General features: G+C 49.7%; 1 protein-coding gene across 1 annotated transcript; it reads left to right on the plus strand.

Moving 5' to 3' along the window:
* Nucleotides 1–6,972: 6,972 nt before the first annotated feature.
* Nucleotides 6,973–10,296, plus strand: LAJ45_03551 (uncharacterized protein; the record flags this gene model as incomplete). The annotated part of the gene is made up of 4 exons (XM_046113136.1): nt 6,973–6,993; nt 7,051–7,093; nt 7,157–9,097; nt 9,263–10,296. 4 exons carry the CDS (start codon nt 6,973–6,975, stop codon nt 10,294–10,296), a joined length of 3,039 nt encoding a protein of 1,012 aa, XP_045973429.1.
* Between the last annotated feature and the right edge of the window lie 6,145 nt (nt 10,297–16,441).

The raw sequence follows: 16,441 nt of genomic DNA on the forward strand, positions 1-16,441 counted from the left end.
CCTATTCACCCCATATTCCTTTACCGCTGGATAGCATTTGTGAGCAACAAAAAAGCAGAGTCAGAATACGGAAAAAAATTCTTTTGCTAATGGGAGTCCGGCTTGGAGCTTCATGCGACGTGTCTCATTGTGTTGCCAGATGTATGCAAAGGGCAGTTAATTAAAATCTCGTCTGCTACGTCTCCGCGGACCAAATGAGTTTAAAATGACAGGCCGAGTGCTGCAGCATATTTCACAGATTTTACTGCTCCTGCGATGAGGTTTTCCAGATCGACCAATGGCCTTTCTCCAGACATGCGTGTACTTTATGTGAGGTCCTCGTTCTCCACGTTTGAGCGTAGAATATGCCCCACACAAAGTGCACTTATAGCTTGCCCTCAAGCAGAGTCATACGACTTGCATTTGTCCATGCAAGCCACTTGTGATAACGCCAAGCGACTCTCGTCAGTTTCACAAATCTCAGCATGCATACTCTAGTACCACCCAGGAAAGTACGAGCGCACAAGATTTTGATTTAGGCTCAACATCTGATTGGATGCTCGATACGACATTCTGAAATATCATTAATGGCAGGGCTCAAGGCACTCTACGGCGGACACCCCGACTCAAGAATAGAGTTAGCCTGAGACGTCAGCAACCCAGAGGGTTGACTGCCTAGAAGCTGGATGTGGTTTCATAGAGGCCCATTAACGTCAGCAACCCAGAGGGTTGACTGCCTAGAAGCTGGATGTGGTTTCATAGAGGCCCATTAACGTCAGCAACCCAGAGGGTTGACTGCCTAGAAGCTGGATGTGGTTTCATAGAGGCCCATTAATGCCCTGGCAATCCGGCGGTGGTGGGTGTTTGATTGGTATGCTTTAATTAAACACCGATGTTGATCTGGATGATAGAGCGTGTTTTTCCGTCTTTTGAAAATGGCTGTGTTCTATTTGCTTCAGGTACAGCGGTGGGTAATAAGTCATCGGACGACCTAGCCACAATTTTGCCTGCAAATGCGTATTTTGGTGGCGTTCCGTCTGATGACTTATTACCCACCGCTGTACATAGTGTATGTGTAAGGCTGATTGCGGGGTATTTTAGGAAAAGCATTGAGATGGTTGTTACTATAGCTACTAGTGCTACTATTTTGGGATAAGCTTCATCTGGAAGCAAGGAAACTCATTCATTGGGATGTGCTGCATACATAGTAAATATTTGCCTTTCCCCTAAACTAACCAAAGGAGCGTCAAGCTCTTTCTTAATGGATGGATCAGGTCCAACGGCGTTTTATATTTCAGTGCACGGGGAAAGACAGGGCACGTCCTGAGCATGAGAATTCAGGAAAAAGCAACAAAAACAAAAAAACAAAAACGAAAAAGAAAGAAACACCTGTGACTTCCTGATGCCGTAGATATTGCTAACTAGCAGGGCGCCACATCGGAACATGCCGCCACGCAGAAACGACTCACGTCGTTTCCGAAAATGGGCAGGTCTCTATCTAGGCCAAATTTTGAATGAAACGATAGTTTTGGTGGTCTGTACATCCAGTAGTGTTACAATAAATCCTGGTTTCATGAGTGGAGAAGTATCGCATATATATATATATAGTTGTTGAATTGTATTCAATATATAGCTTGAGAAGCTATGGGGGGTAGGTGTGTAAACTTCGGCGTTTTTTTAAAGAATCGGCCAATCAAACTTATAGAAATTGGCCATAATGGTACTAGCGCCTAGGCTAACCCTGACATTTCGTCAGATTCCCATACAAACGAAATTCCTCTGAAGTTGACACACCCGCCCTCTAGGCCTTCTCGCGCCATATATGTTGACATTTTGGCCTAACAACTCCCAATCAACCCAAATAACTATATTTTGGCATAACACAACACGCTCCCTAACTTCGCATTTCGGGTATAGGACGTTTCTGTACTGCGTAAGAATAAATTTGGCATTATTTGAGTGTAAAATAGCAATTATTTATAGGTACCGCGCCAAAATCAGTAGTGAAAAACCAAAAAAAAGTATCGATGATAGAGTCTTTCTATTTATTCTTTCATTATGAACTTCAAGTTGGACTTGTGTGAAGACCAATTCTGCCGTGGTTAAGAAAACCGAATGTGCATCATTTCCCGGGGGTTATGATTTCACAGTAGTCAAACTTACCACCAATCCTAAGTGTATTTGTGCGTAGTAGATGCTAGATACCCTGCCCCGTATATGTAGGCGTCCCGTATATATAGCCCAAGAGCAAGGTATGGTGCGAACACTCTTAAAGGTGACACAGCGGTATTTGGAAGTGGAACAATCGTGGCTACGGGGTCACTCCCAGGCCAATGAGAGGGCCTATTTCTAGCATTCCTGCCGCAATTCGCTTTTTTTTTTTGGGGGGGGGGGGGTATAAATGGTATAATACTGTTCCACTTTGCTCAGTCTTGGCGCTTTTTACATACGAAAGTGTCGATTTCAAGCTCTAATAAGTTCACAACTAGGATAGATATCAAAAATCTGTACAATGAACGTAAACTTCATCACTACTACTACACTTTCATTGTACCGATTTCTTTTATGTTTTTTTGGTGGTAAAGTCATGAGCGATTGACCTTTTGTCGCTTTTGGTTATCTTTAAGACGGGGGGCACCGGCATACGATATTCTACGATGTTCTTCCAAACTTACGCGAAATCAGATCAATTTCTTAGGCCTTTTACAGCTAATCATAAGATTCTCCGTCTACATGCCCACGAGAGTGATCGCTTCATATCCGCGCAAGAAATGGCGTAAGTACTCCAGTTGTGAGGCCGCGGAGCGGTGGAGGCTAGATGAGTACGGTCAAGTATCATCTTGTGTTACGTCGATATCTCCTGCATACTGATCATCTTTTCATGTAAGCATATATATATGTGCTTCGACTGGTAAGAATATGGAACCTGGAGCAGTCGGGAGTCAAGACACTTAGGTGCCCCCCCCCCCCCCACCCCACCGAGTAAGACACCATTAATTGTGCAGTACGCCGTAGTAGGTGCAGTGCTACAACCTCAGAGGTGTGCGCAGGCATTTAGTTAGTTCCCTACAAGACTTACACGCACTCAACCTAGCCAGACAACTTGGGTTCCATTACCACCAGCTTACGGGGGCCTAAAATCTAGCGGAGAAGATTGACACCGGAATACCTACTGGCCTATGACTAGTAGGAGCGCTGAGTTTTCCTACCAATGCTATGGTGGAGGAGCGTCCCACGATGCACCGCTGTGATATAAAGACCGGGATAGCTAGTCGTATCTCGCCGCCAACATTCACGTGGGGGAGTGGAGTGGGCCAACGATACAGGGCCCACATTTGGAGGGAAGAGTCTATCAGCGGCAAAGGGTATAGAGAGCCCTTCCGCCTATGCTTGAAGGATAGTCTCAGCGTGGTTTATTCCCCACACACCCACCTACGTACTATGTACACATGTGTTACCTTCACTAATCCTTCTTATGCACTTTATAATTTAGGTTACTTCCCGCGGTAGCTCGGTATCATTAGAGCGCCATGTTTCGCGTGCGGGGAGTCGTTCATCCGATGCTTGTCTTTCGTTTTGGTCCAGCTTAATTTGTATATATATATATCCTCCTGAATAGATACATCTGTTGCCGGCCCGGGACGATTGGTGTCAGTACGCAGGTTTTCTTGTGAGGAAATATATGTGCGCAGTAGGCAGAACAACTTGAGCGCTACATATCTCGGAGCAGCTATGTAGATACGTAGCTGTTGGGCCTTGGAATTGGTATGTGGATAATGCGCGCTTGCTTGCTTAAAAAGCACATACAAAGTGTGTGATCTCTTTCTAATTATTCTTTGCTATACCCGGCATTTCCGGAGGACAACACCTATGATGTATGCTCAGCTATATATATACAGCTGGAATTATTGGATAAACACCTTTACTCTTCAGCTGCCAGTGACTAGTTTGGATCGCCCCAGTGTAGGGTACAGAAAGACTCGAAATCTTCCCTAGTATTGGCGTGCTGTATGTATGGACACGCCGAAGTCTGTGCATATTGTAGCCTATATATCTGGGCTAAGTTCTCAGCACGTATAGTTCTCCTTCCCGGTCAGACCGATGACCCCAGGAGATTCTCCGGCTGGGCAGATTACCCCGATATGGCGTCCGTTGGAACAGGGAAGACACCGTTTTAGCTACGAGCGGCCCACGTTGTATTGGGGGGGGGTGTGGGAGAGAGTTATATACAGTTGAATCTCTACAAGAGCTAGAGTACCTGGGCTATATATAAGATACCAGCTGACAGTATATGAAATAAACCCCGGAAATCTCCCAGTGTCGTTTGGAGCATGCATTCGGCATGATATATTTATATACTTAGTCGTGTTAAGGTAAAGATGATATTCCGGGCAGCTGTACAGATGGTGGTGACACCTCTCAGTATATATGGAGTGTGGACAGCTTTTGTGTTCTAGCGTGAGGACACGTCCAGATATCGATGTATGCTTCCCTGGAACGCTCGTGATTCGTACATTGAGGTGGTACAGAAGGATGCTCTGAAACTATGTATGGCCAAGCTATCACCTACATAGGCCTACGATGCAGGAAGATTGATGCCAAGCGGAGAGGGTATACTCTACACGCATGGATGCCGAAAGCTAAACATTATTCTACATTCAGAGGGAGTATCAACACGAACAAGGCCCTCGATCGAGTCCGCCACAAAGTAGTCTAGCTAGCTAGGTACGTACTCTTGGAGCCAGAATGAGTTGAATTTTTACCGCGATGAGTGCTTGGATAAAGGGGGTGTACATGTATATTATAGCAGAACCCATGACCGAGGGCTCGGGGGAGGACAATCGAATGGCACTAGGGTTGTAAAGGACGGCTGTCGAATATGCGTTAATGCTCTTGATAGATCTGTCTTCTGTTGAATGTATCTGTCACTTACAATATTACACGGTGGTCTCTGTAGCAGTTGAAAGTTGAAACATGCCCACCGAAAGTGAGTCAGTGCAGATCAGCACGTTACTAATATCCATATCCATATCCGGCCGCGGATGAGAGGAAAATAGTTTCTTCCATGCGCGTCGCGTGGTGTTACTCTTACTCTCACACAGCTGTACTAATTCTCTCTTGACGGACACGGACATGATTAATTCCTCGATCCACATCTCGCGCGCCCGGCCGGAATAATAGCATCTAAAAATAGACATCCCTGCTTTTCTAGAACTGCCAAGCCATCTCAGGCCCACCCTTTCCGGAACGCACAGGCAGGGAGTCGATACAACACGCGCTATGTACACTACTTTACTTCTAGATGTCGGAAGTGTGTAGCGCTCTTGTTGTGCGGAGATCTGAGGTTAATTAACGCTCAGTAGATGTTTCGGTTGTCTAGTGTCACGTTTCTAGAACATCGTTCTTCGCGCTCCAGCTCCGCCGGTTCGAGGGTTCCCTATGTACTCTACCTACTCTACATGTCGGTAGCGAACATTCTCAATACTTGTGAACATATGTAGGGTACATAATTGCTGGCGCGATCTTACGACGTCTAACAAATACATGTAAGTACGCAAAATCCTGACTCTAACACTCTCGCTACCACTAACCAAATCCAACATCCCAATCCCACCTCTCCTCTCCTTTACCTCACCTCTCCCCTACCAAGAACCTATCCCTGCGCCAATCCCCCCCAAGGCCCAGGCCGCGCCGTGCTGTGCACCCAGCAAAAAATTTAAAAAATCTCACGATCGCGATCCACCCGCGCTTGTGTCACCTACTCTCCTTCTCCCACCCCATCCCATCTGGCAGCAGTCAAAACAAATAACCGTACCTCCATACCAAGTTTTTTTCCCGAGACATCGCAGAATTAATACCTGTAGCTGTTCTGTTGGCTGCAATTGGAGGAGTAATTGGCGAGACTTCGGTTGGTCGTGGCTGGCTGAGCCAAGATTGGCGCAGCACAGGGTTAGGGTCCCTTCCCATGTCTGTAACACCACAAACCTTTTCGATATCCGAAGGGCGACTCCCTGCCAGTGTCCGCGGCCGCGGACGGACGCGCATTTTTACGGATCGCGTCTCGGGGGAAAAGGATTCCGGAACGTTCTTTGACGTTTTGCGTTGTTCCTTAATTCCTGAATTGGTCACACCGGACTGGCCGGCTATATGGATATGGGTGTGTTCCTTAGCTGCTGTGCTCGGTGCTTTGCTTCTCAGGGAAGAGAATATGTAATCATGAAAACCACATGTAGTTAAGTACATACTCTAGCTCTTTGATTCTCCCCACCGACCCCTCCAGGCTCCAGCTCGTATTTTTTGGATATGGGCGCAGCCGGCAGCAAGCAGCAGACGTTTGCAGAGGTGGCTAGGAGGAGTTTGTTTTGCAGCATCCACTTTACTGAATCTTCTCACCTCGAATGCTCTAGTTACGCCACAAACCTTCCTCCCTCGCACCACATTACCAACCTGCAGCCAACCAACCAATCACCACCCCGTGCGTGGTGAATCCCGCGTTGTGGCCCCCCCGCAACTGACACAGACAGCCACAGGAGGAAAAACCTCAAACCGCCCGTCAGCCGCACCGCACCCAATCAGTCAGTCCCGCGCGCATGGCACGCACAGACAAGGTGATGTGCTTCCAAAAATGGAAAACTGCACTTTTTTCATCCGTTGGCTGGCAGGCGGGTGGTGAGTCCGAGGAGGGAGGAGAGAGGAGAGGAGGGGAAGGGGAAGGGGGGAGGAATATTTAGATAACCCTGTCTGCCGGTGCTGTCTGCTGTTCTCCTTGTTCTTGCTCTTGTCGACCTGGAGATTGAAGAGTGTTTCTTTCAGTTGCATGGGATATCACTCGCGACGCAACGTTTAACCTTAACTTTAATTATTTTCGCATCCCAGCTAGATCTGATAGATTCTACACAAACAACGAACGATATATTGATACGGATACGATACGACCGCTACACCACGACGAACTGCCGCATTCGGCGCGACAGGTAGAAGAAGCTGCCCAGCATGTTCGGGTACGACCTCACCGTACGTCTCCCCCCAGTCCGAAGAGACGGCATGATCGAAAGCTAACACCCATCACAGCCCGGAATGGTCTCATCCATCATCGCCGCCGGGATCCTCATCAGTACCTCCCCCCCCCCCCCCCCCCCCTCTCTCCACAACCGCCCACTAACCCAACCATGTATAGTCCAATGGACCCTCCCCCTCTTCATCGGCATCGTCCTCGCCGGCCTAATCCAAAACGCCTCCACGGCCAACACCTGGTCCGTCATCACAACCCTCCTCCACAACTCCAACCTCCACACCCTCCTCTTCTCCGACAGCGCCTCCACAACCCACATTGCGCGCCCCGTCCTCTTCCTCTCCTACCTCGCCCTGCTCTCTCTCGGCCTCACAGCCCTCTCGGGGGTCCTCACCCCCCTCGGCATCCGCGAAGACGTCAAGGGCCGCGACGTCGCCAGCCTGCGCTTCGAGCTCGCGCTCGACAACGGCTCCTTCTTCCTCGGCACGGCCGAGCGCAAGTTCTACGCGCTGACGCGCGTGTGCGGGGTTGGCGAGGAGGCGTGTCCCGGGCAGGAGGGCCAGACGGTCGAGGAGGAGGAGGGACGGTTTGAGGTGGCGCCGTGGAAGCCGGTGAGTACGGTGGTGGAGGAGAGCGCGGTGTGGGTGGAGACGCCGACGGGGAGTGCGACGAGTAGTTGGGGCGCCTGGACGGAGAGTACGAGCACGACGGCGACGAGTGGGGCCGTGAGTGATAGTGCCAGTGGGACGGCGGTGACGAGGACGGGGACGAAGAGCTCAGAGACGGCGTCGGGGACGAGGAGTGGTACGGAGACGGGGACGGGGACGGGTAGTGAGACGGCGACGCCGACAAAGACGGGGACTGACACGGGCACTACGACGCCGTCGAAAGACACCGGCACCAGTAATCGTCCCACACAAACCGGCTCCACGCCGCCGAAAGACACTGGCTCCACACCGCCAAAAGACACTGGCTCCGCAACACCGCCGACAAACACAGGCTCCACGCCCACCGACACCGGGAGCGCAACTCCTCCAGTGGTGACCCCACCGTCCAACACCCGCAGCACGCCCTCAGACACTCCACCGGCTACCTCAAGCTCAAAGGACAACACCAACGTCATCCCCACGAACGTCGACAGCCCCGTGCAGCTCCCCGGCAGCGTCACCGCCCGCTCCGACACCAACACTGCGCCCGCGCAGGTCCAGCAGCCAGTAGACACCCCCACCGCCGCCGGCGCCGCAGCCTCTGCCGCCTCCGCATCATCCGCCTACCTCGCGCTTCACCGGCGCTCCGACCCCACTCCCGAGGCCAAAGCACCCACGCCGCCGCCCTCCCGGCGCCGGCTGCGCAAGCGCGCGTCCTCCAAAAAGTACCGCATCGGCTCCTCCGTCCCCGCGCCGCTGACAGCGCTCTTCACGAAGGCGTCGTACTACGGCGCGAGCGTGGCCAGCGTCTTTGATATCCAGTTCCGCAACTACATCATCCTGAACCTGCCGCAGCACCAGCTGGCCAACGGGCTAAAGTACACGATTGGGCAGTTCCGGTTCTTGGAGACGCTGATTCTGAGTCGCGGGTTCAAGCTGATTGATGGGCTGGTTGTGGATACGAAGGATGGCGGTGTGGGGTTTCGGAAGCATGCGGTGCCGGATCGGGAGAAGAAGAAGTATGGCGCGAGCTGGGGGGAGTTGTTGTTGTGGGTTGCGCCGGAGACGGTGTGTGTGGCGAATAATGTGAGCTTGCAGGTGACGACGGATGATGATGGCGGTGCGGCGAGCGTGCTGGTTGATACGGGTGGGTTTAGGGGATTGGTGGGTGTGGGTGAGCCGGATGTGTTGGTGGACGTGGCGGGGGTGCCAGACCTGGCGGGGAGGGCGTGGAGGGGCGCGTATTATTTCAATCGGGATGTGGCGGGCGCGGTGGGGGCGAGTGGTGGGGCGGTGGCGGCGGCGGCGGAGAATACGACGTTTGAGATTGAGGGGGAGAGTGTGTGGATCTCGAGGCTGCAGGAGGTGAGTGATAGCCTGGGGGATAGCCAGTTTGTGGTGCATCGGGTGCCGCTGGGGGCGAAGATTGTGGATGGGGTGCAGAATGGGACGAGTATTGGTTGGTTTGCCTTTTCCTTTTGTTTGGTTTCTTTCCCTCCCTCGTATCATTACGATATACCGTTTCTCCTCCTATGATACCTCCCCCTCCTATAATATTTCCCCCTCCTATAATACTTCCCCTCCTATAATATTTCCCCACTAACACCCCCCCCCCCCCCCCCAGACACCCACTGCGCCGGCCTCACGCCCACCACGCCCTCCGGCGCCCCCCTCGTCACCTGCGGCCTCATCATCGGCGCCCCGCGCCGCACAGACACCGAGTCCTCCACACTAGCCGGCACCTACCGCTACCCCCTCTACACCTGCGCCACCGCCATTCAAGCCACCCTCCGCACCACCACCTTCACCTCCAACGGCACCACCCGTGACCTCGCCTCCCTCACAATCCACAACACCACCCTCCCCACCTCCGCGCCCCTCTGGGGCCTCGAATCCCACCCCGCCCTCACCGCCGCACAGATCAGCCCCCTCTGGGGCCCCCTGCACCCCTCCGACGAGCACGCCGACGGCATCATCGCGCGCCGCGCCCACGCCCTGTATCTTCCCGCCGGCCAGGGCGGCGCCGGGATTGCGGATTCCCTCGCGGGGACGGGCGCGTACCAGTATGCGGCGGGACTGATGTATGAGACGAGCGCGCTGACGCCGGACTATAGCGGGAAGACGAACTATGCGCTGTATCGCCAGTGGGAGCGCGTCACCGCGGACGCAGGGAGCGTGGCGCAGCTGCCGGGGCTGGTGTGGACGGATGTGTTTGCGAATCTTGTGACGAGTGTTGCGGCGGGGGGACGCGGGGTCGGGGTGGTGACGGTGTATGATCGGGTGTTGTGGTATGATGTGCGGTATGCTGTCCCTGTTGGGGTGCTGGTGGTGCTGTGGGGGGGTATGTGGGGGGTGGCGCTCGCGTTCTGGGTGGGGAGGAGGGTGAGGGTGAAGGAGTTGCGGCAGCTGCTGAATCAGGTGAGTACGGGACGGGTGGTGGTGAATATGTTGGAGGGGAGCAAGGAGGGCGCGTTGGCCGCGAGTAGGTGGGCGAAGGGGAGGGGGAGGACGGTGGTGGGGTTGGAGTGTAGAGGCGCGGAGGGGGTTGAGGGGTGGGAGAGGGAGGGGGATGAGATGGTGGGGGGGATGGTGGTGGGATTTGTGGAGGCGCCGGTGGAGGGGAGGGTATTGGAGTTGTTGAAGAGGGAGAGGTCGTGAGGTGTGGAGGTGGACGGGAGGGGGTAATGCTCTTTTGTTTTGTCTTGCATGGGGCGGGTGCATATATTATAGATTGGGTTGGTATTGGTATTTGTTATGACGTTAATTCTTCTTTTGCATTGGACTTTTCTTTTGTGTTTAAAGAGCGTTGGCATGGGATAAAGTGGTTGTCATGGTCCTGCTTCTGTATACGTATCTATCTGTTAAAGCGTCGTGTTTGAATAAAGTCGTTTCCGTCTTGTTGATGACAACATCATGTCTCTCCACTCCATACTCTACTGCATGAACAGTGCGCCTTTCACAGAAAACTAAATATTCAGGGCCAGTGCCAAAAGCGCGAAACCTCCCCCCCAAAAAAACCCCAATCCAGTTACCCCCTCACCCAATTCCCCCGTTGCGTCGTAGACTGTCCGGTCTCGCGCACTGTTACAGCAATCCAAATCCCATGGAATTCACCCCCCTTCGATCCCCCCTCTCCCGGCCAGCGATCGAAAGGAATACTTCACCAGTACGACAAACCCCCGCGCGCGGCCTACCACTCACCATAAACTAGTGGTGGGCACAGCGCAAATAATGCGGAACAGGACGATACCTGAATTTGTTCCGTCTTTTCCCGCGAGCTCTCGCACTCGACAATACTTGAAGCCATACCCGATAAGGGTTGGGTCATCATGACCTAGTTGATTTTTCATATATATAACACGACAATGCCTACCCCCCCGCGCGCTTTACACGACGAATCTTTCCTCCACACGACAACAACCCCGCACGCGGGAAAGACAGCAAGGCCAGGTGTACGTTGATGCTGACATCCACAATCATAGAGGATCACTCGGTAATTTCGAGATGAAACCATTTTCTGTTTCTTCCCCCCGGCCGTTGGCTGGTTAATTTGGCTTTCCTTCTTGCTGCTATATATATACTCTCCGCTCCAATCGTCCCGGGTGTCCTTGAGGATTTTTCTTTCGTCTTGTATATATGCATCACTGTTCTCTATCACGGTTAGCTCGCTGTATATAACGCATTCCTCTACTGCAAAGCCGATTTACACTCAGCCACGGCGACAAAAGCGTAGACCACCTAGCCCTACTTTGTCCCCGCATACCCAACCAAGACTGAAGCAGTATACACAGCCCTACATCCACCCACAGAAGTGAATCACAACATATCACTCGATTCTACATGCGGCTTGGCTAGCTAGCTTTTTTTTTGTTTAATTCATAGCTAGCTAGCTTGCTCATTACTCTTTTCACGAATGATGTATTCCACTAAGTAATTGAAACGCTTTTGGGATGCTTGTTCCTACAGGTGGAGTATTCTTCAGACTGCAATATGGGCGCTGATATGTCTACCACCCAAAGACTTCAAAACCAGCTAGCAGGTTTCTGGTATAACATTCGGGGCTGACAATAAAACCATATCTTTAATTTGTAGGTTTGGGTACTAGATCAGAGCATGGCTACGTGTATGTACCTCTATGTACAGTGATAGAAAAATGGATTAAACGACTAGCACAATCTTTGGCAATGCCGTACCACTGCCGTAACACTACCGCATACTTCGTTAAAATACGGAGCTAAAGCGGCACATTCTCACAATACCGTACTAATGCGGTATCATATTTACCCCCATTTCTGATACTGTAGTGAGTACAGAATTAGATTAAGGTTTCGGGATTTAGCCTCATCTCGCACTCACTACCCTTCTGGACTAGTCGAGCTTCGGCTAGCTAAGCTTGTTCAGATCAAGGCATAGCGCGCCAGTCTAGCTGTCTAGACCTACATACATGTAGATTAATTGTGGTTTCGGTGATCTCTTTATGTAGATTGCTGCAGCACTAAGTCACTGCAGTAGTGATTTCACCCAATTACCGCTCTCGTAAGCCCTACTCTAGACTCCTATACCGGATAATCCTTGTCTTGGCTAGTAGTTAATACCTATGTAATTGGGTTTGGCAAAGTGGGCCATGGCCAGAGTGTACGCACAGCGTGCAAAATAAAAGGCAACCCTATAGCCAAGAACTAAGTACTAAGCCATCAATTATAGATATAATCGCCATTCAAAAATGTATTCGCCCGCAACTCAACCAACCCCCACGCAGAAATACAAAAACCCGAATAGCCCCACAACCAGATGTCGAATGAAAGATATAAGAGTACACGGTGATAGAAAAAATACAGGAGATCGGTATAGGCTATCCGTAAAAATTAAAATTGTAGTTGTTTCCTCCCTTATTTTTAATACATGCTACAATGCGAGAAGGCATACTACCTATCAACGCATTGATTTTCCCTTGGGGTATAGCCTCCCATTCTTCAATAAGTACAGTTCTGAGTGTAGTGCCACTGATCTTAGTGATCCTAGGCCTGCGGGTAGAGATACTAACCTTCATATAGTCCCAAATAATCTCAATTGGGTTCAAGTCAGGTGATGATGATGGCCAACCCTCTTGTACAATGCCTGCTTTATCTCTCTCCCCTTTTAACAAATAATGACTATGAGGCCCGGCACCATTCTCCATGATAACAGCTTCACCTTTCTGTTGTTTACCTTGTGGAAAAAAGGGTAGAGATATGGCTTTAGTACAAGGTTCCAGTACCTGTACCAATCAATGCCTTTGACTCTCTTTTTCGGGATTTTTTTCTTTAGTCAACCTTTTAGGTGGTCGACCTCGTTTTTTTGAGAGGAGGAGGAGCTGTCTTTTGGGCTGTTTGTGCTGCCACTTCCAGTTTATCGTTCTCAATTTGAATAGTTGTGTAGCAATTTTTTTCTCTTTTGCAGTTTCCGGAATCCACACATACCCCGGCCCTTTGATACCGGAACAGATTGCTCACCAGAACATAATAGACCCGCCTGATTGTTTTTTGCGATCTACAGTTCCTTTATCGCGTTGGTATTCCTCTCCAGGCCGTCGCCAAACACCCTTCCGACCCCGTATCTGCCCTGGTACAATACTCATTTCATTTGTAAATATCCAAGTGGACCAAACGGTCTCTTTATGTTCTCTACACCATTTCAATCTGTTCCGTTTCTGAACTCGGATAAGAGGAGGTTTCCGCCGAGGTTTCCGCCAGTGCAGACCGGATTTATTGCGATATTTACGGGCTGTCACGGTCTCTATTGAAATGCTGAGACCTGCCTCCTCAACAATGGTGGCTAAAGTAGAATGACGGTCCTCAGGTTTTTCTGCTGTATGAATAAAATATCTCTTCTCTCTCGCCGAAACAGCCTCTGAACGTCCTGCTTTTGTTTTCGGGTTGACATTTTCTTTGTCAAGCAGTTTTTTCAGCCTTACATTCTCCCCCACATTTCCTCTTGCCTTCGCCCTATGAACAAGATCTACCACAGTATCTCGTCTAACTTCAGTATTTTTTTCAATTTCTTTATAGGAAAGGCCTTGCTTGTAAAGAGCAAGTACACCGCCAACCTTACCTGGGTCTATTGGATGTCCTCGCATAATGATAGACATTGAGGCGGGTTTAGATGCCATAAAGCTCGCTACAGTCATACTGTTATCACTACAGATCTTAGAGGGATAAGAATAATTAACTACCTACAAGCTATTGAATATAGGCATGGATACTACTGGGTCTGGTGGGGATCGATATCAAATACTTTGGTGGGGAATTGGGGGGAATCGCATGAGTTCGGGGGGGCGCGCGCGATGCATGAGGCCCCCGTTGTCGGGCGATCACTTTTTTGAATGGCGGGTATAAGGAGGTGTATATAGCTGACCTCACTATGGTACAAAGTTTGTGTGCTAGCGTTTAATCCAAACCCGTCAATTGCTCAAATTAATCAAAAAGGGGGCACGATAAACCTCAGACCTTTTTTAAACTTGGAGGTGTTTACCATTTCCAGATTTATTTAACATCAACCTGGATCTGGGCTGCTGATTTAACTTAAACATGCCTGAGTTGGCATCTCTAAAATCAAACCACCATGAGTATAGTTTACGGTAAACCTATCTTTTACATGTATTAATCCTATCCAACCTAAATACATTTACTTATACCACTATAGTACCAGCCTACTTACCTCGACACCTACCTCCTACCTGTATCGATGCCTGGGTGGGTGTCTGCCTATCTCTGCGCCTTCACCCCTATACTGACACCAGTACAGGCTCCTAATCGACGATTTGGGCATCAATTCATGCATCGATTTGGTGCTGATTTGGGTCGATTATCTACAGAATTGGTGCTGATTTGGTGTTGTTTTGGTGTCAGGTAATTGCACCAAATCGACGTCAAATAAGCTCCTAGTTGGCATGTAGGCAGGTAGGTAAGGAGTCAGGTGCGGAGGTGGACAGGTAAGTAGGCGGGTACTTAGTGAGTCAGGCGCGGAGGCAGGGTAGGTGGTAAATGTGGCAGCTAGGTAGGTAAAGTGTGGATTACTCTGTACATTTCATGCTAGTGTAGTGGTATCGAGGTGGCCTTTGGAGAGACAAGGTCAGCAGTTCGACTCCTAGCATCATCGAACTTCCGCATAGTAAGTATGCCGTAAGGATGCTCAGGCTTCCAGCGAGGGGAAGGCTCGGGTATGGTATGAATAATGCTAGTAGGAGCTACGAGCCAGGTCCAATGTACTGGACGCAATCGCTATTTTATTTTTTACTGTAGATTTTGTGCTTGCTGAATTAGTTAAACCTCGGCAGGTTAAACTGCACTCTGTTTAAAAATTGCTTAAAGTAAGCTTGATACAGTTCTACTTAAACTCTGAGGAGTTTTCTTTAAACAATTTTTAAGAGTATATGCTACGAAGTTGAATGGTTAGAAGCTTACCTATGGCGAGTACACAGTTTATTCTAAATTGGAGATGGCCGTTTAAGTTAAATCACACTGTTTTGTACCACAGGGACTAGAGCGCCGGACTGTGCTTAGAGCCCGCTCTACCAGGCCAGGAAATGCATGATTTGAGGCATTATCGATGCATTGCCCATACAAAACCGAGCGTGGTGGTGCATCCCTTGATGCATTACCTGTCAAGGGCTCTGTTAAACAGTGTACATGATACTTTTACCGATTCATTATCGATAAATTTGGTGATTAATTTATTGATTACTTTCCCAGTTGTGGCACTACTGTAGTGAAATTCATTGGTAAAGTTGTAGATATAGTCATCCCCAGGCTCTACCACGCCAGGAAATGCATCATTTGATGCATTCTAGATGCATTGCCCATACAAAAACAAAGTTAGGAAATGCATCCATTGATACATTTACTGTCAAGGCCTCTGCTGAGTGGCCTGCCACTGGCAGTGCATGATTCATTTTATGACGGCTTTACCACTCTCTACACCATTTGCCCGACGACTTGCTGCATCAGTTTCCCGACGCCTTTTCCTACTAGTATAACTGCCGCACCTCGAGCTAATGTCCATTTACTAGCAGGGAGAGTCATCGCGAAATTTGTCAGGAAAGTCGTCGGGAAAGTCATGCAGGAAGTCTTCGATGCAGCAAGTCATCGGGAAATTGCTACGCAGTATTTAGCATCCCTCCCGATTTCAAACTTAGTTGAATTCTTCCTTTAAAATAGCCAGGGACTCGCTTGGTAAAAGCTAGTGTCATGTCATTACTGTACAAATTGATGGTTTAGCTGGTAAGATGTTCGATTTCTCAGCGGAAGAAACCACGTTCAATTCCCTTACATAATGGTTTTTTTAATCCTAGAACATCTGTGTACGCATTTACTGATCCCTTTACAGATACATTTGCGTCGGAAGGCCATCGGAAAATCTTCAAATGGCACTGGGATGCATATGCCGATGCGTTTATGATGCATATGCCGATGCGTTTATGATGCATATGCCGATTAATTTTGGATGCGTTCGCCGATGCATAACCACACGCACCATATACAAACCCGAGTCGGTTAGTACAGAGGATACATTTTGTCATACATTTTGAGATACATTTCCGATGCATTTCCTGGCGTGGTAGAGCCGGCCATATTTATTCATTGAACCATGCATGGTTACTTTGCTGAGACTTACTATTGGCTTATAGCAGCGGCTCCGCCTGTAATGAGCATAGTGAGATTATGGAATCTAGCTCATGTCCACCATTAAATTGGATAATTCATGCACTGCGGGTCTTAGTGTATCGCTTGTACTTGTCTACATCTTGATTGGTAGCTATGAATTG

The sequence above is a fragment of the Morchella importuna genome (genome assembly GCF_003444635.1).
Source record: "Morchella importuna strain M04M26 chromosome Unknown Morimp01GS008, whole genome shotgun sequence".
In the NCBI taxonomy this organism is placed as follows: Eukaryota; Fungi; Ascomycota; class Pezizomycetes; order Pezizales; family Morchellaceae; genus Morchella; species Morchella importuna.